Here is a 19,571-nt window from a genome sequence, read left to right as displayed (position 1 = left end):
GTCAGTTTAAACAAACAAACAAACAAACATGGATGACAGACTGCTTCCAAACATTTCACAAGTATGACTCATGAACTGCATGCAGGCTGAAGAGAGCTGAAGGGGTTTAGGTTTTATTTACTGTAGCAACATCACTCACCTCAAAGACCTAAAATAAAAAGCAGGGCAGCATGAGGAAGAGACCAGAGTCATACTTATTAACAGATGTGGAACAAGATAGGAGGAGAATCACACACACACACACACACACACTTACATGCAGAGGTATAAAGTAGGACAAGCAACTGACTTTTTTCAGATTAAATTCAACAAAAACTTACAAAAAAAAAAACACAACCAGCGGACACTCTGGCCCAGTATAACATTTACAGTTCATCTATATCTTTGAATTTTTATCTTTTCAAACCTTTATGCGATTGTTAAAGCAAAGATTTAAGAGTATACCACCATTTCATGGCCCATATTGTATGATGATTGTGTGCGACTTAAAAAACACAATTGCCACCTTGTGGTCGATAGCCTTTACCAACTAGGCAAGTTGCAGCACACATTTATGTCTGTCCAGACTTCTACAGTGTATGTAGTAAAGACTTTGAACAAATATTTTTGAAGGAATTAAAAAATAAAAAATAATAATAATAATAACACACAATGGTGTCACATTGAAGCTGACCCTTTAACATTTTGGATAAAACATGTCTATCACACTTTATAGTATTTCCTAATTGCGAACATTTATTTGTTACTGTTATGTCCTAATGTTGTACATTTCAAACTTCTTCCAAACTAATTAAGTCATACAGCAAGTCACATGCCTCTTTAGTTTAAATCATTGTCATCACTCTCCCCCATTTCCTCACCCAGCTCTTCTTTTTCTTCTTCTTGGCCTCCTGCTCCTTAAGACTTCCCATACTTGAGTGGCTGGTGGTGCTCGTCAGACTGGAGATGCTTTCTGATGAGTTCTGGCGATTGATCAGCAGCTCTGAATGTCAGAAGGAAACAGAACAAGTTGAATATTGAGTGGGATGTATTTTGGGAGTCCTAATCACATTGTATACTCTCTGCACATTCTGTACCTTTAGGTGTGATGTCTGGATTACTGAGAGCCCCGTGGATAATTTCCTGGGCTTCTGTGTTTTTGACCTTAAGAATCTCGATGGTGTCTTTCAGTTCAGTGAGCTCAGAGTCCTGAAGAAGGGAAACATCCATATGTGTCCTTGTTAGCAGACAGGCTGGTAACTAAACCAAGATTCTTCTGAGCCGAGGATGGTGGAATTGCTATTAGCTTACACAGAGGATGTCAGGTTGTGTTGAGCAGCTGATGACAACATGGAAATCCCACCATGCAAACCTTTGACCCACATCTCATTTCCAGAACAACTATGTCAGTTGACAGTGTCTATACACTGACAAATCCAATAGAAGTCATCTTGCATTGGTGATTATGTAATAATACAGTTTCAGTTTTTATTTAAGAATTTTATTTTACATTTATGTAATTAAATAAAAACAGTGACACATTTCAGGGGTAGTATTGTATTTTAAGCATCGTGATGTTACCTTTTGCTCTGAGGAGACTGACAGTGTCTGCAGGCGTGCTGTCATCAGCGCCAGACTCTGCTCAAATGCTGCTACCAGATTAGCCTGTAAGAGAGAGACGTAGTGTTAAAAAGTCACAAAGAGACAGAGAGTGTGTGTTGGAGAGGGTGAGAGAGCAGACAGGTATGAGTCACCGGCTGAATCAAATTGGTCTGCAGCCTCACACACACACTGCACGTCAAACACATGGCTTTCTCCATCTGCTAGGAGAGGAGAGGGGATGGGATAGTGGACAGCTGTGGATGATGTCAGAGATGAAAGAGGACTTTGGAGTAATTGTGGTGAGACAAACCTCATCAACCTCATGTAGCATGTTTGACCTTCAGGCGCTTAAAGCATTACTGCTGACAAGTGATTAGTACTAGTTGGAGTAGGAGATCACCCAGGTGTGATATCCCATTGTGCAGGTCAACCTTCCTTTTGCTTGTTACTTTATATTATGACTCACGTCTATCTAAAAATAAAATAAAATAAAATAAAATATTATAAGATTAGATACTATTTGACTGTGCTTGAATTATCTTCCCAAGAACAAGCTTTTTAGGGTGTTGTAACCACAGTGTTAAATTACCTGTTTTTATTGTTTTTTATTATTGCATTTGTCTATATGTCTATGTCTATAATATGTATTGCAAAAGTGAGTATGTATAGCAACCAAACCAGCATATCTAAACTAGTCAGAAACGAATCAACTGGCAAGAAATGAATAGGCATGTTTTGATAATTCTTCAACCATTTACAATAAGCCAGGAATTGTCTATGATGAAAAGAAATTTGTAGTCTGAGCTCCAGTCAACATGCTTCAAATTGGAAGGATTGGCCATGACACACCATAGCATAAGCCCAACACAGAAGATGAGATGATCATCACTTGTGATCCACTAAGCATCGTGAGAGAGCAACACATGCTGCTCTGGAAGTAACGCTCTAACAAACCTGGCCTAGCTGCTACACCAGACATCCAGAGGTGTGGGTCAGGGGGAGGCAGGCAGGGGGGGCAGCAGTGATTCCAGCAGTCAATACAGCCAAGAGTGTAAAAGAGAGGACAATAGTGTTAGGCGTGGGAAAAAACTTCTAATGACAACAAAGAGCTGGGCGTCATATAATCACGTCACATGTCCAGAACACCCAGGTCAGCTGATAGTAAAGCCAGAAAGTAAAGGTGCAAAAGAAGACTGGTTATCTATGGGATCAGGACCTGTGTTGCTTAGTTAGTGTCTGTGTCAGTAAAACGTCCAGATTCAAGCATCACAAGCTGCATAATGAGAACAAACAGGGAGGGGAAAGTTGTAGGCAAAGCTGATAGAAAGAAAGAGTTATGAGCCAACAGTTAAGTTTAAGGTTATACACAGCACAGTATGTGTGGAGGTTTTAACAAGTGTGTGTATATGTGAGTTACAGGAAGAGAGTTAGAAATATGGTATGGTGCTTGAGTGTTAGTAGGGCGGTATATCTGAAATTGCATTTTATGACTGGGCAGTCCTTTCTTTTGTATACAATAGGCAGAGGCCAGAGTTATGCATCAATATCCAGCGTCAGCTAATTTTTATTTAGTTAAGTGCCATAAAGTTTATCTATACAGTAACAAAGAGAACATATGGAAATGAAAAAATAAAAAAAATCATACATACATTAGCAGAAAGCTGCATTGTCAAGTTGGCAACCTTCTCCTGGGAGGACTCAAGTTCTCGCCTCAACTTGCGAATTTGCTGCAAACAAATTGCAAATCAAGTCTGCGAAGTATGGACATGGTATTATACAGTACGTTGCACAAAAAGCTGATTTGTTGTGAGAATGACGAAATGGAATGTGTTAAATGCATTGGTTTGACTGGTTATCTGAAAGAATGTGAAAACAACAAAAAAATGAAGGTTATGGCTCCACAAAGGAAACCAAGTAAATACACTGCAAACCAACAGAAATGGGATGAAAGACATTTCTCTCATGCACTGAGAATTACATGATGTCTTTTATGACAATCTTTATTAAAAGTTAGGTGTTGGTGCTAAAGAACGCAGAATATTAAAGATAAAACAAAATGAACTGAGTTATGAGCTCCTTCGATAAAGAGTCATGGCCACAGACTTCCTGGACAGATAACAGCATCTGAAGACTGGGCCCATTTCAACAGGAAATGATGGACAGTGGATGCAGAGGAAAGGCAAGATGTGATATGAGATTTGAAGACTTTTGGCACGTTGGCCTTACCTCCCCTTGTATCCTCTCCTCATTCTTAAGGATGCATGGTAAAAGCAAGAAGGATAGGGTAGAGGATTAACTTTAGAGGGGAAGTTGTGAAAAGTACTAACAGTAACAGTTTAGAGGAACTCGAAGCCTGTTTTCATAAATAATAGACTTAAAATAGAATATCCATAGCATATATTGCCAGGCAATGAAGGGATTTCCAATCAACTGGAGAGGAGTTAACTTTTCATACAATACAGGCTCTTTTCCATGTCAAAAAAGTCAGTCGTTATAATTAAGGCAGTTTACAAGGATTCTCAGAAGGTCAATAGATCATAAGATGACAAGTTAACATTCAAATCCACCCTGGCAGGCTTAATACTCAGAGAAATGACTGTCTATTCAAAAACAACGATGAATGTATCTTTTATGCACATATTTGCCTGACAAAAACAGCAAGAATCACATATTTTGAAAGTGCGTGCCTTTTTCCAAACAGTTTCCCAGGACAACTTCTCTGAGATTCAGTGTGATAAACTATCTGGCTTATCCAGTTATGCAATAGTTTGCTTGCTTTAGTATGGAGGTAGAAATTTGACATTATTCTATGCTGTAGAAGGGTTTATACAAACAAAAGTGTATGTAAAGCAGTAACAAAAGTAACACTATCTAAAAAATGTCTTGCTGTACGTTAAATGGCTACATCTACTTACCGCGGAATAGTTGGAAGAAGCATTGGATGCCAAGGACAAAACAGAGCCATGCACTGAAACAGGAATGGTGAGAGATAAGAGTTAATATAAATATAAGTTTTATATGAGTTTCAGTCAAGAAATGTTTTGAGTATTAATAATATATCAAGGCTTTTAAGAAATGCTGTAATTAATAAATGCTGCAATTAATAAATTATCTATTTCTACATGCCCTGTCAAAAATAAATGACAAGCATTTAGATTTTATGACTGACAATTCATAAATCAAACATCTCAAAAGTACTGTACATATCATTATTCTGTGACGATTTTAAGAATGTGAATTCATTCATAAAAAAATAACAATTGTAATGTATGTGAGAACAGTACTGATGTAAACAAAATAAACAGCACAAACAAACAAACAAAAAAAAACATCTATGGCACAGAAATACACTAAGAATTTCATGTTAGTGGTAGTGTAGGTCTTGTCAATTATCTGAAACCAAGTTTTAAACGATCTGTGTCTTGTTTTGTTTATGTCTTGAGCACAGATAGTGGCTTTAAATCCTTAAATAACTCACTGTTAAACTAAAATACTGCTTCAAGGACACCTCTGCACTTGTCTTGTACTTAAAAATAAATGCCTTTCTGACATTTTGGTCAACAGATTGCAGGCAGTATGTTGGGAGACTCCCCTGCAGGGAGGCAGGCTCACCATCATCCCCCGGTTCACGGAAAGACCCAGACCGCATCATGCTTTTTGGTCGGTCAGCCAGGGACATACTGCTGCCCAGGGGGGAGGATCCATAGAGATCGCAGGCTGAGTCACTGGGGGGGCCTATGCTGTTAGAGCGTGATATCCTCGGGGTGCCACTAGAAATTGGGGCAACTGTTATAAAGCAGAGAAAGAGAAAACTGTAGGGTCCATTGCAACACACATACGCACACAGTATGCCTTCTCCATGGTCTAGCACCCTTATTCTGATGACTCAGTGTAAGGCAATACTAAGGTTCCACAACAGTCAAAGTGATAAATATAGCCCGACTTGACCCTGTATTGCCTTTATCTTCAGCATATTTCAGCCTAGAACTCAAGTCTAAAAGGTTGTAGATATGGAATAATAATATTCACTTGAATAAATCTAAATTATCTGGCCATAATTACGCAAAAGCAAATTCTACTATTGACAATCTGTGTCAACATTGCTTAACTTTAAAAATGCGACTTTCCTCTAAACTTGAACTCAATCTCCCTGTCCTCAATAATCCTCAACGATAAGACGGGTGGCTTATCAAAGACCGAGTCTCATTACTCTTCAGACGTGAGAGTTTTTAGAACTTGGCAGCCACATGGGTCAAGCAGACTCACCCACGTTGGTGAGAGGAGCCTTGCTGGAGGAGGGGTAGAGAGAGCGGGTGGGAGAAGGCAGCTGAGGGGGGCTATCGCTCTCAGTCATGCCGACTATGGTGTGGGAGTGGCGCCTTCCCGGTTTGCTTCCTTCACTCTCTGACAGGCTTGAGCTGTAGCGTCTGAAGAAAAAGAGGTCATTATCTTTGAACAATGAGGTTACATTGCAGAGTGAGATGTTTGGACAATAATTGTTTTGACGTACTCTAAGCCTTTCTTCGGCAGAGTATTACGGTCTGTTTGCAAGCTGTAGAGAAGCGAGTGAAAACAGAATTAACAGGGAATGAAAAAACACTATCATTAATATATTTTAGGCTTTGATGCAAGACCTGAATAACACAGGGATAAGATATTTATCTTATAAACCTTTTTATACATGTAGTTTATTTCATACACTGGACACTTTCAAAAAACACAGCGTGGGATTAACTAAATGTACATTCTTTGGCAACAAAATAATCTGGACCATCTCCACCTTGATAAAGTGATTTTATTTCGATGGATCCAGCTCTCCATCTTCAAAATGAGAACTAAGACTTTCCGTTCTCAGCAATGGCACATGAAATATGAGTAGGTGGTGTGTTGGCTGCCTACAAACTTATAGCCTATTCTTCACACTAAAACACTGGCTCATCAGGACATTATGTTATACAAGCAGTCTGCTGCTAGGATAAATGCAGCTACGTATACCTTGACTGGTTCATGAAAAGACAGTGGGCAGTGTGCATGTCTTATTTTGTCAAGGAATCACTGATGACAAAAAATACCTGTTGCAAGGTACAGTATTTGTCTTACTTTCACATCAGATAAGAAAGTCAGATCAAATTTGTGAGTACTTTTTCCTAAAAGGAACGCAGAAGGATATGTACTGTATTTAAATGTGGACATCAGATGCCTCTGACACTTGCCTGTCAGTGAGGTTGAGGGATGTCCTACTCCCGGCCCCCCAGGTTCCTGTACACCTCTCATCATTAACATGCAGGTCTGTTGTAACAAACCTCGCACTGGAGGGTACACTCATCTGTAGGGGCAGAGACTCCAAGCTGCGGTGCATGCCAGACAGTTTGGGGTAGAGGATTGGTGACCCGCTCAGACTCAGGCTTTCATTGGTGAAGGAGCTGGGAGAATCGATGTGTAGGACAGGCGCCGGGCTGGGGGTGAGACGGGCAGCTGTGTGAGAACCAGCCAAGTCTTGAAGCTTGGAGTATGGGGGAACTTTGGGTGGAAGGTCCTGGATGGTCACACAGGAGTCAAGACTGTTAGAGTTGACCTTATCCAGATGAGCCAAGCTGGGGGGGCGGCCTAGGGACTTTGTGTTCAGCATCCTAGGAATCGGACAGAAGAAAAAGATGTCAAAAACATAAAATAGGTTGTAGTCCTGAATAATGATGTTCACAAAAACATCATTGCTGGATCAATGCATGTGTGTAATGTGCATTATTCATTTAATTTCAAAGTCTTTCACCCAAATTACAAAAATATTTTTTGCATTTTATTTACATCTAGTGCTAATCACCCACATAGTTATGGATGACATTATGAAGGAAAATGAAAAGTGCTAGAAAGAAATCAAGATCAGAGAGATCATACTTTTTCTGTTTTTGCTTTTTTGGAATTTGGGTGGACCAGCATTTTGGAGCACTATTTAAATAGAGACCTTGGTGTGGTTGGTGATGACAGTTCAGGGTATTTACTGCTGCTGGTCCGTCTTAGGCCATGCAGTTTCACAGCAGACTCTCCTGCAGACTTGGACTGGGTGTCCTCCCCTTTCAGAGATGCACAGTCCATGTCAGCACCCACAGCCTTTGCCTTGGCCCTTTCCTTTTCTTTCTCTCTGTCTGTCTGGTTCACTGGGCCTATACTCGTACGATTAGTCATTTTACTGCTGCAGCTACTAGGTTCTTTAACCCTGGGGCCTGTGATGGGTACAGGTTTCAAACTTAACAGACTGGAGTCGATAGTACTACTGACAGGCCGATTTGTGGGGCGACCGATCACACTGAGTGTGCTTGATTTGGCTGGTCGAGGCAAGCTGCGGTACTGAATGCTGTTTCGGACGTTTGGCCCTAAAAAGCTCTGTTCGCTGCTGGCATCAAAACTGTTCTTTCTGCCGGAGGGTGTTCCTCCACCCACAGGCTTCACAGGGATGCCAGATGACTTGGGGATTTTCCCTACAGTGGCAGAGCCACTGGAGATGGTGGCACCCCCTGCTGTCATAACAGTTGCGGTACCAGTGGCTGTTGGTAGTTTCTTGTAGCCAAAGGACGCTCCAGCAGAGGGTTTAACTAATCCTGATGGGGGCTTGCGGTGCTCTCCATGATGATCCCTGCCAGCATCAGAGCGAGACCTTTGTAGACCAGCAGCCTTGATGGAAATTCTGGATTTGTCCAGAGGCTTCTCACTTTTAGGTGCTGAAGAAAGAAGAAAGATAGACAAAAGAATGACATTATGAAGTGATTAATGATTTCAATATATTTCAAAGCAAGCAGTAAGAAGGCTCTTTTGTCCTTCAGCCAATATGTCCTGACTGTACAAACATGGCCTGACCAGAGGAAATTACTCTAAACCAAAATAGAAGGTGGATAAACATATTGATGGGACAGTAAATCCTGTAAACTTAATCTGCAGTGATAGTAGAAAGTATTACACCAGTCATTCAAGATCAGCTAAGCATAAGCATGCCACATCTGTTTTTACTGAAAATGCTTGATGCTGATTGCGTCACACCAACTGGATCTGACTGTAAAAGGTGAAAATTAAACTTTTCAAACTGTATCGTAAGTCTTATCAATGCAATCAGTAAAAATCTTAGGTGAGGCTGGAGGACAGATTAAAAGATAAGGACTTTTTTAAATTTGGGAATAAGGCTAAAGTTACAATTATAGTATAATCTTAAAAACAAATACAAGTCATCTTACATCTAAAGTGCTGCCAAAATACATACAGTTGGATATAATTTCAAACAATCCCCTATGGTTAAAGCTGAGATTAAGTCAGAGAAATGACAATCAAATGTCAACAAATGTTGTTCTCGGAAAGCAAAATTAAACTACTATTTAATATTGCCGTATTTTGTTGTGGATTAGAGGACATTCAAATAAATGTAGCTGCTGCAAAGGGCAGACAAAGTGTCTCTGCAGACATGTACAGTAACAAGTTTTCCTTTAAGATAATGGAAAAAACATGCATGTGTGCTTTAAGTGCTTTTTTCCATGCTGCATTTCTTCTTAAGTATACTGTGCTGTATGAATCCCAGTCTGACTTATGCTAACAAGTACACCACTGTATTCATCTTGACACCATGCAGATATCTGCCTGGGTGTTGTATAAACAGACTGTTTTTTCTGTTTGGATTCGGCATACAGTGAGATAATAGATGACACAGATTTTCAAGATAGAAATAGTTAACAATAACAGTGATCCACCGAATTTCATCAGGAGATAAAAAGCAGAGATAAGGACTAAGATTAAAAGACGTATGGATGAAAAGTGAAACGATGCTATCAGGTCTCACCCGCTGCAACTTTGAGCATACTCTGGGAGGTATGTGTGATTGGAGAAGTCACACCCACAGGAGGATTTCTGCCTTTCCTGAAATTTCCTGGTTGACCCAAGTTTTGTGGCTTCTTAAATTCCCCTTTATTCCCTAAATCTTCACTGAGGCTTGGCGGCTTCTTCCTCCACTTGCTCGGTGCCTCTGTCTTGAGACTCCCAGTGTCATAGCTGCAGCTGTTAAACTTATGGCTGGCTTTGCCTTCCTCACTGTACCACGAAAGTCCACTTTCCACCAGGGAGCGCTTCTCTGCGTCAGTGCGGAGCTGCAGAGATAGGAAGGGAAGAGGCACAGTGTGGGTAACCAACCATCAGACATGGTCTTTGTTATCTATGGAAGTGACTGTTCGCTGTAATCTTGGTTCCATCTAAGCTGCATTCCACTGGGAATAAGGAAGAGATAATCTGTTATGCCCTGAGCGGATAAAAAAAACACAGAGGAAAACAAAGGAGGGAAAACTACAATAATGTTTATGGATTTAACACTTTCAAAGATATATCATCACATTAGATAATAATAAAGGACATTTAGTAACAGAGCAGACCTTGAGCCTTAATTTTTGCAGTCCAAAAAATTACACTAGAATAGAAAAACTATCATGTGGTGCATGAGGTAGCACTGAGGACAAAACTGGGCATGCTGTTTCTTGGCATGCTATTAATGCAATATAGAGCGACAGATGGCCCATTGAGTAGCACTAATGTTCTCTCTATTTCTTCCTAGAGAGCATCCTGCAAGTTAGAAAAAGTAGAAAAATGTTTACCTGTAGAAAAACTGAAAGCCACTTGACAAACTTGATCAAAAGTGGATTTCAGTTTTTCCTCTCCTTCATGCATACAGTATTTTAAGACAAAAACAAATATTACTTTCTATCTGTACCTGGTACCTGATAAAGCAAACAATTAACTTGCTGCTTCTCCTTCATCAAAGAATCAAATCTATCTATGAATATGTAAATTGTGTACTGAAGATTAACTAGTACACAAGACACCTACAACTTCACTAAAAACTCTTGTCAACTTGTGTTTACTACACACTTTGCTTCTAAACTAGTTGTAATCTTACTTATGTACACATACTGTACATGTAGAGAATTAAAGCAACACCAAAAGTCAACTCTGCACATACAGAGGTCAGGTCTGTGGTGTCCTTTGTGGCTTTGTCAAAACAAAGGACTTGGATTTAACAAAGTAAATCACATAGTGAGGCTTTGGAAATGCTTTAAGTGAAGGCCTAAACTGTAATCTTCAGCAACAATTCTACAAACAAAACACGTTAAGGGAAAGAAAATCTTTGCCACATGCTGTATTACAGACTAGTACAATATCATTTCATCTCACCATAGCAGAAGAGTTGCGCCTCGATCCCAGGGGTGTGCTCGGGAGGGAGTTAAGAGATGAGCTGGCATTGAACTCCTCTGAACTGAGATTCTCAGATCCATCGCCGTCACCATCGCTGAGCCCACTGCTGATGGAGCTGCTCTCGTCCCAACTGAAACAAGACAGGATGACCATTAAGAAAACATGTGGTAAACAGCAAGAATATAAATGTACAATTTGAAAGGGAGCAGAACACTGTGTTTGAAGGGGGAAAATGGCAAACAGCAGCCTCTGCTTGTCCATCTGTCTGCAGAAGACTATCCCTGGAGGTGGCCACATGCTCAAACAAGCAGGTAATTCCAACTTGGCTACAGCTGCTTTGATTCAACTCATTCATCAGAACTCAAAGCCATATGGTGATCAAATCCTTGGGAGTGTATCCAAGAGATTTTCTTGAGTTGGGCGTATTGTAAATCAAATAACTCTCACGTTATGCACTTAAGAAAGAAGATTTACAACTAAAAGAACAAACACATTTTGATGAAAAGCATTTTTGAGCATACATCCACTTGTCTAAATGACCCGTTTTTCACAAGTGTGCCAGATTATCAATCAAGATATCACCAAAGTTTCTTCATTTTGTTAAAAACGGTCTGTGTCTTTCTTCGCCCTATAAATTCCACCATTCACAAACATTAGAAAGGTGAATAAACCTTTTGACATACCACTGCAACTTATGTGGGAAACTCCCGTCTGGCAGTCATGATAAAATATTCAGTCTGGACAGTTAACTTTACGTTATGAAAATCTAAGCTTTACTATAATTTAATAAATCTTCAAGACAGCAAAGCTTGCAGTTTTTAAACACAGACCAACAGACTGCAATCTCTGACTTCAAGGGAAACTTTACAGGATATGCAGATAAATCATGCTAGATAAAAAGTACAGCGACTGACAGTTCAGGGTTTAGGCTGTCATGCTCTAAAGGAGCAGGATGAGGGTAATCAGAGTGACAGGCTCCTAAACCCTCCATGACCCTTCCCTCTGTCTCTCAATGAAGTTCTGCGTCGCCCTGAAACAGATGCTGCCAGACTGGTCCCCTTCCGTGAACACAGCAGGGATGGACCGTCGAAGCACAGCCCAGAAAAACTGCTTACTGGGCATAAGATCTCCGAGTGCATTCATATCTGAACATATTTAAAATCCAGCTCAGTATGTGGAGTTCAACAAGCACTGTACCCTCTCAGTCAACCGAAAGCAAAACAGGAAGATATAACAGTTCAATCTAAGGGGAGTTTAAATTTGAAGAGATTTTTATGCGCTTTAGAAGGGCAATAATGTCTTGCTGAATTTAAAAAGGATATACCAGAGAGCTAAATGGGAGTCCACCACAGATTTTGTATAATTATGTTCCCCATCATTACTACTGGCAACCAGAGGTGGTGATCAAATTTGTGTTGGCACACACAAAATGTGGCACAGTGGAAAAGGTAAATTAATATGAGCCCTTTAAAGCTGAGTCACTGCTTGAGCTGAATCAGTTATTTTCCCTTTCTTTGGTTTCCCCACTGAGCTGAAAATGCTCTTTGTGGCTCTGCAGTCTGCAATTAGCAGAGGCATGGAACATGGAATTGCACAGAAAAATACAGGGAGACAAAAATGGCTTATACACATTCAGGACTGGATTTAATCACACGGCTGGAGTTGCAGTTGTAAAACAGAGAAGAAGCGTTCTTCGACACGGGTTTTGAGTATTCTGATACGTGAAAAAACAAAAGTATGGTGTGGCGACAGATACGTGACTCAGAGGTGAAGTTTGACAAAAGCAGGGTAAACCATAGATAAATGTTTGACTTGTGAATCTAAAAATGGTTTCCAAATACCAGCAACAGCATGAATAGTTTTATGATTTACATTAAGTGCAGATGTTCGTGGTATGTTTGAACAATACCTCTTCTGTCAGGGGCGACAGTGGGGCCATGGATAACCCCACAGGGATGTCAGCCTAAGAAAAGGCACGAGGGCCTGTGGGCTGTTGATATTACAAGCCAAGCTGTCTGCACACAGAGGTGAAATCCAGACAGCGAGAGGGTGGGAGTACACCGATGTACCGCATATTTCATACACAGGGTGGCAATTAACTTTTTGTTTTCTGTGGCACGACTCCAGCCTCTTTCTGATTTGTGTGTCCTTTGAGTTGGTGCGAAAATGTTTTGGTCTGAAAAGATTGAGGGGCGGTTGGTGGGCTCATAGCAGGGTGGGGTCACTGCAATCTCTGTCCGGACTTGGAAGCAGATCTAACAGCATCATTAAGGCTGGTCCAGAATCAGAATCATAATTAGATTTATTGCCACGTAAGCCCACGCGAGGAATTTCTCTTGCCGTTTTGTGGAAAATATTCAAAGAATATAAAAAAAAAGTCTGGTTTTAAACAGAAATGTAAGTGTACAGATTGTGTTCGGACATGCAAAAAAGAGCCAGAGAGAGAGAGAGTGGGCAAATGCTGACAGTATTAATTATTACTTAAGCAGCAGAATGTGCAGACTATACTGTATATGTGGCTTTACATTAATTTAATATATAGTGAGTCATAGGAGTGGATACAAGTCACTATGCTACTGACGGTTGCAGTAAAGGAAGTTGCATATTTAACAAAGCAATTACCACTCATTGTTTGAGCTAGTAGTTAGACTATTTTTTATTTATTTTTAATTAATCTAGAGAATTCAAGTCACTTAATACTTACTGGTACCTATTTATACTAATGTACAATACAAAGTTTATTTTGCCCAATGATTCTGTGTGTTACTGTTAAATCTACTTCGCTGCGGTTACAAATTTCTCCACAATGGAATGATAAAGGATTATCTTATTTTAAGAAATAAAAATAGATCTGCATTTCTCAGAAATGTTTAACTGCACGTGCTCCATTATTAACTATATTAGTGTAAAATATAGATCACATAGCACATAGTGAGATGAATGCATTTTACATGTGTCGATTTTCTGCATGAGAGACAGTGAAGATTTGGCTCCAGGGAGTAGCTACACGACTGCAGCTACATCCTTCATTATACAGATAGCTGTGGTAGCAGCACCGCACTGTCCTCCAACAATATGTCTCCACAGACGTTTTAATTTCCACTGCCAAATCAATGTTAGCATAGGAAGATCATATTCAACTTTATGTCACAATAATTCATACGTGAAATTAAGCAGATGGGGGGAAAAAAATGCAGATATTGCTATATAATGAATTGCATCAAGCCGAATTACTGATGAATGAGTTACCACATAGTCAAACTCATGCTTTTTTTTAATACTGCATCTACAGACGAAAGCCAAGTCATTTTTTTTTTTTTTTTTTTTTACAATGATTTAAAAGCAATGAATCTTTTAACTATGAAAGAAACCGTCGTTAACGTTAGACAGGCGAGCAAGTAAAGAAAGCCGACCAAATATACGACTTCGAAAAAGTTGTCTAATGTGAAAACAGTAGATAAATATCACCATTAAGTTACCTTGGCGTAAAAAGTAAAGTCCTTCTTGCTCCTTTCGCCGACTGTAGCGGGGGCACTTTGCCGACCAAAACACGACCGCTCATTTGGGAGTTTTTACAGTTTACTACTTCCTTTAATTATCCGTGAGCGATTTAAACTCACATCCTCCGCGAGGAAAAGACCCCCTTTTCTCCTTTTCTCCCATTCACCGAGCTAAAAAAAAACAAAACGGAAGAGCAGTGCGGCTCTCAGGATTCAGGCAACACCCCCTCCCAAAAAGAGCACAAAAAAGAAAAGAGATGACGGAGACCCTGATATTCCTCTCGGAGATGATCACCAACGGCTGCCCAGCTGAGTGGTTACCATGGCAACGGCCAATACTCAGCAATGGCGTAATGCGTTTTTTGACCGGCAAGTAATCTGATTACTTCATCGGATTTATGCTCTTAGTCCAGATGACTTTTCATCACTAATTCGCCCAAAAAAAAAAACATTGCAAGCTATTTTAATTTGATTAAGCTGTTATTTTTAAATCCAGTGTCTTGTCTCTAAAATCAGTAGCCTATTATCTTAGTATTAGCCTATAATTAGCATAGCATTAAAGTCACAATTATATGAATAAAACTGGGATGCTATAGCTGGTTTAAGGGTTTGTAGTTTCACTTTACAGATTTTGAAATAGCTGTTTAGAAGCACATTAAAGGGACACTCAATCAATTTCAAACACACAATTAAATTTAGCCTGCTTCTCAAATAGAGCCAAAATAAAAACAATACAAAATCCCACTGACGTTTGGAGCTATGCTGATAACAAACAAACAAAAAACAAAAGTTCTGGACCAGAGCCTTTCTCCAAAAGGACATAAAAACTCAAAAGGCCATCTCTCGAACCAGTCTGCGTTTTGTCAACTTGGGGCTACTGTAGAGACATGGCTCCACTGAATAGAGCTTAAGCTAATAAAAGCACAGCAATTTGTACTTGCGCATTGAAGAAAATATAATTACGAATACTATCTCTGCTAATACATCCCCATAAATCCTAAACACTGGTCTTTTAACAAACACCATTTCCTATAAGCCGTTGTGCTCAGACACATCTGTAATAACAGCTAGTCACATTTTAGACAGCAGATTATGTCTGTGAAGGTTCTCAGTCATCTAGGTCGTGTTATATCCAAAAAAGCATTTAAAAACAGGCAACTGGACTTGTAGAGTTTTGAAATTACGTTTCACCACTCAGCCGAGTAGCTTCCAGGCAACTTCATTTCTGAGCTGAAGTCCAGTTGCCTTTTTTCAACACTTTTTTGGACAGCAAGATTACAAACAGAAAGTTCAAAGAATAAGAGAGCACTGGTGTGTATAATACAAAATATACTACTTCCATAGATTCAAAATTAATACTACAAATGTCTATCCTTGTTTAACAGTTGGGGCAATGGGGTACAGCAGAGTTTTTTTGTTGCAGTATCATGAGTGGCCACTTGGACAAATTAGCAGCATGCTACTGTGTCCCCAACAATGTGTGGGGAATTTGTGTGAAAGGTGCTGTTGGTGACTCTAGTTATAACAAAAAGTATACAATTTAAATCTCACCTCCTTTTATGGTTGCAACAGTTGAAAATTCAAAATTACCCTTATTGTTACGGTAGCATCCCAGTCTAAACATTCCCATTATAGCCCTAAGAAATACATGGCAGTCTAATAGATTTTCAAGACTGTTCGAGGAATAAGTAGGGTTTTAAACAGAGCTACTAAAAGGGAGAAAGAAAAAAAAAACCTCATATAAATAAACCTTTCTATAGTTGGACCTTATTTTTATGCTCAAGAGTGAATTACCATGATGGAACTTGCTAAAAATAAAACATACTCTATCTTCGCTCATTACCTTCTTGGGGCCTAGCTGGAAAATCTCAGTCCAAGGTAAGGCCTGAATCACAGGGAATGCAACCACAAACCCACAGATGACACGAGGACCTCCAGTGAGGCATGAGTAGCCTTGGAAAGCCTCCCTCCCTCTTTCATTAGCAGTGGAACAGTCTCATGGTGATGATCTCACCAGATCTCGGCTCTGTAAACCACTCCAGGAGGTCAAAGCTCTGTGGGCCGAGAAGGTCCCACACCCTGTCCACAATGTCAGCCAAAATTGGTTCAGTCTGTGTCCAGATGAAATTATTTACATTCAAGTCATAGTAAAAGAGAACTGTACGTGACTAAACGACATGATCCTGGCTCATTGCATCCTACAAGAGGTCCATTTTAAAGGCTTTTACAGGCATTCCTTGAAAAATATCTTAAACAAAATGGGATGCTAGTATGATAAAGCCTTGTTGTGTCTGCCTCCATCCGTTCATATCTGCACTGTCATCATATGAAAAGGAGCAACCCTTTTCTGTTTCCCTTTGTGTTGTGCTCACAAACGACAAAACGCTCCGTTTAAATACCTGTTGGTTATCTTAAACCTTTATTTTCCAGTACCAAAACACAGATGAGTACAATTTTTCTCCAGACTGGTGAGAGCTCCAAACTGTTTACAGTACAAAAAAAGAAGTGTGTTGCACACATCTCCTGTTTATCTCAGGCAGGCCACAGTGCTACTAAACAAGCCTCCATCCAAAAAGCCTTAAAGTCATGTTTGTACTGTACAGCAACAGCTGTCCTAGGCTGATAACCAAATGGCTTGTGTCAGAAACATCCTCTGGGTGTTTGCTTAGGTGGAAAGCCATTGAGTAATGCTGCCATTACTGTGTCTGGGTTGTTTACAGACCATTAAAGTGGAGATTCAACCCATCTGTGAGAAGTCAGAGCACTTTGCTTTTATTGAGACAGACAGACATTTTCAGGATATGACCTTTATTGTTTCTGGCCTAGAACTGTTGTGTTCTCCCTTTGGTGCAGTAAACTGGACCGCATCTCTTGGGATTAGACATCAATCTAAGACAATCAGGAAAACTGGAGGTAGTAATGGACAGAAAACAGAAGTCTCAAATTTTTCTAAAGACCATTTCATTAATTTGAAATAATTAGTAAGTGCACACTGGCAATTTAGAAGTAAATTAAATCACAGCTCAACACTGGATGGATGTCAAAGCAAGCATTTTGATATTTCTACTCTGAGCGACAACAAAAGGTGAATAAACTGTCAAACAGATTATAAAGTATGTGGGCAAGCACCCCAATGACATCCAATTATGACTGCTGAAAATATATAACGAATTATATTAAAATGCAACCCCAATCTTAAGGATTTCTTCTCCTAGTTCTGGAGATTTGCAAAAATGATGTGCAAAAACCTCTTAAAGTTGATTAAGGACAGAAATCTGTGCACACCAGGTTGTTGCAAGCGTTTGGGGGCCTTGCTGAAACAAGAGGGACAGGAGTGTCGCTATACTTATAGCCACATAGTGCAATGTTCATCTTCAGTCGCTGGAAGTCACTGATAAATGCCAGTAATCCATTATTAGTATTAGACCTGTGTTGCTGTTGCACCGTTTCATGTGGTGCAATGACACGAGATATCCTGCAGGAGGCACAATGATTTCAAGCTGTGCCTGCTATGGCTGCAGTTAAACGTACATGCTCTGTAACTGTATTAAAATGAGGCACCACTTGACATTTAGAAGGGGGGAAAAAAATCCTTTTGAACTCTTTGATGCAGAGAAAGAGCAGACATCCCTCTATTGTGTGCATTCAGTTCAGAAGTACAGTGTGGGAAATTGCTTCAGAAAGACAGCATCAGAGCCAAGCAGTGTGTTCGCCCATTTATGTCTGTTTAAATATATTTCATTCAAAATGCCTGGGCACACATCTCTGATCTTCCCAGTGCCTAATTTAGATCTGTATTGAGCCTGACCACAACTAGGCAAATAGGATGGGGCAGCCTTCATCATAGTGCAGTGGTACATCAGTGAAGTAAATGGGTATGGGTCTGACGCATCAGTGACTGCCTGCAAGTCTGAGGGAGCCCCGTCGCTGCAGAGTCCCAGAAAATGTACTCATTGTCTGATTACTGGACTGGAAAATTAACGCACATCAACTCTAACTCAACCTCAGATAGGTAACTACCCCCACCCCCATCACAGACACAGCCCACAACACATCTGATGCATACACGGTCTCACGTGGTGCCACATTTACAGCCGGACAGTCTGGAAATCAGAGCTATTCTGGTATTATGATGCTGTGTTGTTTCATGATGTTGTCCTGATTGATATGGCACTAACTATTCAACATGAACTGCTTGCTGTCAGAGTGATGCAGCATCCGTGTCAGGAGAGTTGAGGCAGAGCCAAATTTGACAAAAGCAATCTATTTTGAAATACACTGAACCAAGCAGACTGCATTAGCCATACTTAAAACAAATAATCTGACATTTCTGTTATATCTCCAACAAACATATGATGACGATGAGGAAGGATGGATCAGCGTGTAGCATATGATTCACATTTTCAACAGAATAACATGAGAAAGAGTAGATGCATCACATTTCCTTGTTTTGTACACTGTCGGAATTCAAACTGCACACCCAGACGACCACACGCAGACATGATATAGGGATGATTCATAGTCCCTGGGGTGCCGCTGTAATGGTCCATTATTCACATGGCTGAGGATGCTGGTGAAGGTGGAAGCCCGTTTGGTGTTGGGGGAAACTTTTCGAGTCAGTATTTTACTGACCCTCATTGGGGAATGGGAGCTACATATTGACCACAGATGTGTCTGAGCTGCTGACTGTGGGAGTCTGCATGCTCGGTGTATCTGGTTTACATAAACACACGGTACAATGGAGATTCCGTCATTCATTCTTCCCCCTCTGTCAGACATTTTGAAGTTAATACAAATTAACACAAAAACCCATTAGGTTTATGCGTGTGTATCTTTCCAGAATCAAGAAAACGACTTCCTTTTTTACTGAGCCGTAGCCCGTAAACGACTGACACCATGCAGTGTCCTCACTCAACTGTAATCCCAGCAGCGCCTTCGGAGAACAAAAGGGGCCAAAGACCAATTTTTGTGCAGATGGGTTTAAGTGGGTCAGAAAATTTGTGAGGCTTCAATAGTCAGGGAAGCACTCAGTGACTAAAGAAAGGTCCAAGCCAGGCAGGAAAGGGAAATTGAATGCAGACTGCGAGAGGCACAGATCCAAGATCAGATGACTCCAGCAAGCCCTTCATGCATTATAGAATGTGTTTGTCGATACACGTACAGTAGTTTCCATGAGTGAGGCTGTAAAGCTTTCCAGTATTTAGAAAGCTACAGTCTCTTTAATACTGCACATGCCAAGTCCAACATGGGCATGCTTTACTATGGTTACCA

At 40.2% G+C, this 19,571-nt stretch overlaps 1 protein-coding gene across 2 annotated transcripts in view; it reads right to left on the bottom strand.

Moving 5' to 3' along the window:
* The window catches only part of nav1b (neuron navigator 1b), a 79,077-nt gene that overhangs the window by 8,878 nt on the left and 50,628 nt on the right, over positions 1-19,571 (bottom strand). For both annotated transcript variants that reach the window (XM_084542439.1, XM_084542440.1), the window contains 13 exons: positions 10,780-10,930; positions 9,401-9,704; positions 7,544-8,297; positions 6,795-7,211; positions 6,092-6,133; positions 5,848-6,008; positions 5,194-5,367; positions 4,497-4,549; positions 3,808-3,831; positions 3,231-3,308; positions 1,561-1,644; positions 1,077-1,188; positions 861-982 (listed from right to left, as the gene is read on the bottom strand). In XM_084542439.1, the coding sequence (XP_084398565.1) occupies positions 861-982; positions 1,077-1,188; positions 1,561-1,644; positions 3,231-3,308; positions 3,808-3,831; positions 4,497-4,549; positions 5,194-5,367; positions 5,848-6,008; positions 6,092-6,133; positions 6,795-7,211; positions 7,544-8,297; positions 9,401-9,704; positions 10,780-10,930 (2,476 nt within the window). The remainder of the gene's footprint in view (positions 1-860; positions 983-1,076; positions 1,189-1,560; positions 1,645-3,230; positions 3,309-3,807; positions 3,832-4,496; positions 4,550-5,193; positions 5,368-5,847; positions 6,009-6,091; positions 6,134-6,794; positions 7,212-7,543; positions 8,298-9,400; positions 9,705-10,779; positions 10,931-19,571) is intronic.

This window comes from Chelon labrosus, assembly GCF_963514085.1.
Source record: "Chelon labrosus genome assembly, chromosome: 4".
In the NCBI taxonomy this organism is placed as follows: Eukaryota; Metazoa; Chordata; class Actinopteri; order Mugiliformes; family Mugilidae; genus Chelon; species Chelon labrosus.
Note: the sequence above shows the minus strand (reverse complement) of the source record. Positions and strands in the feature narration are given on the sequence as shown.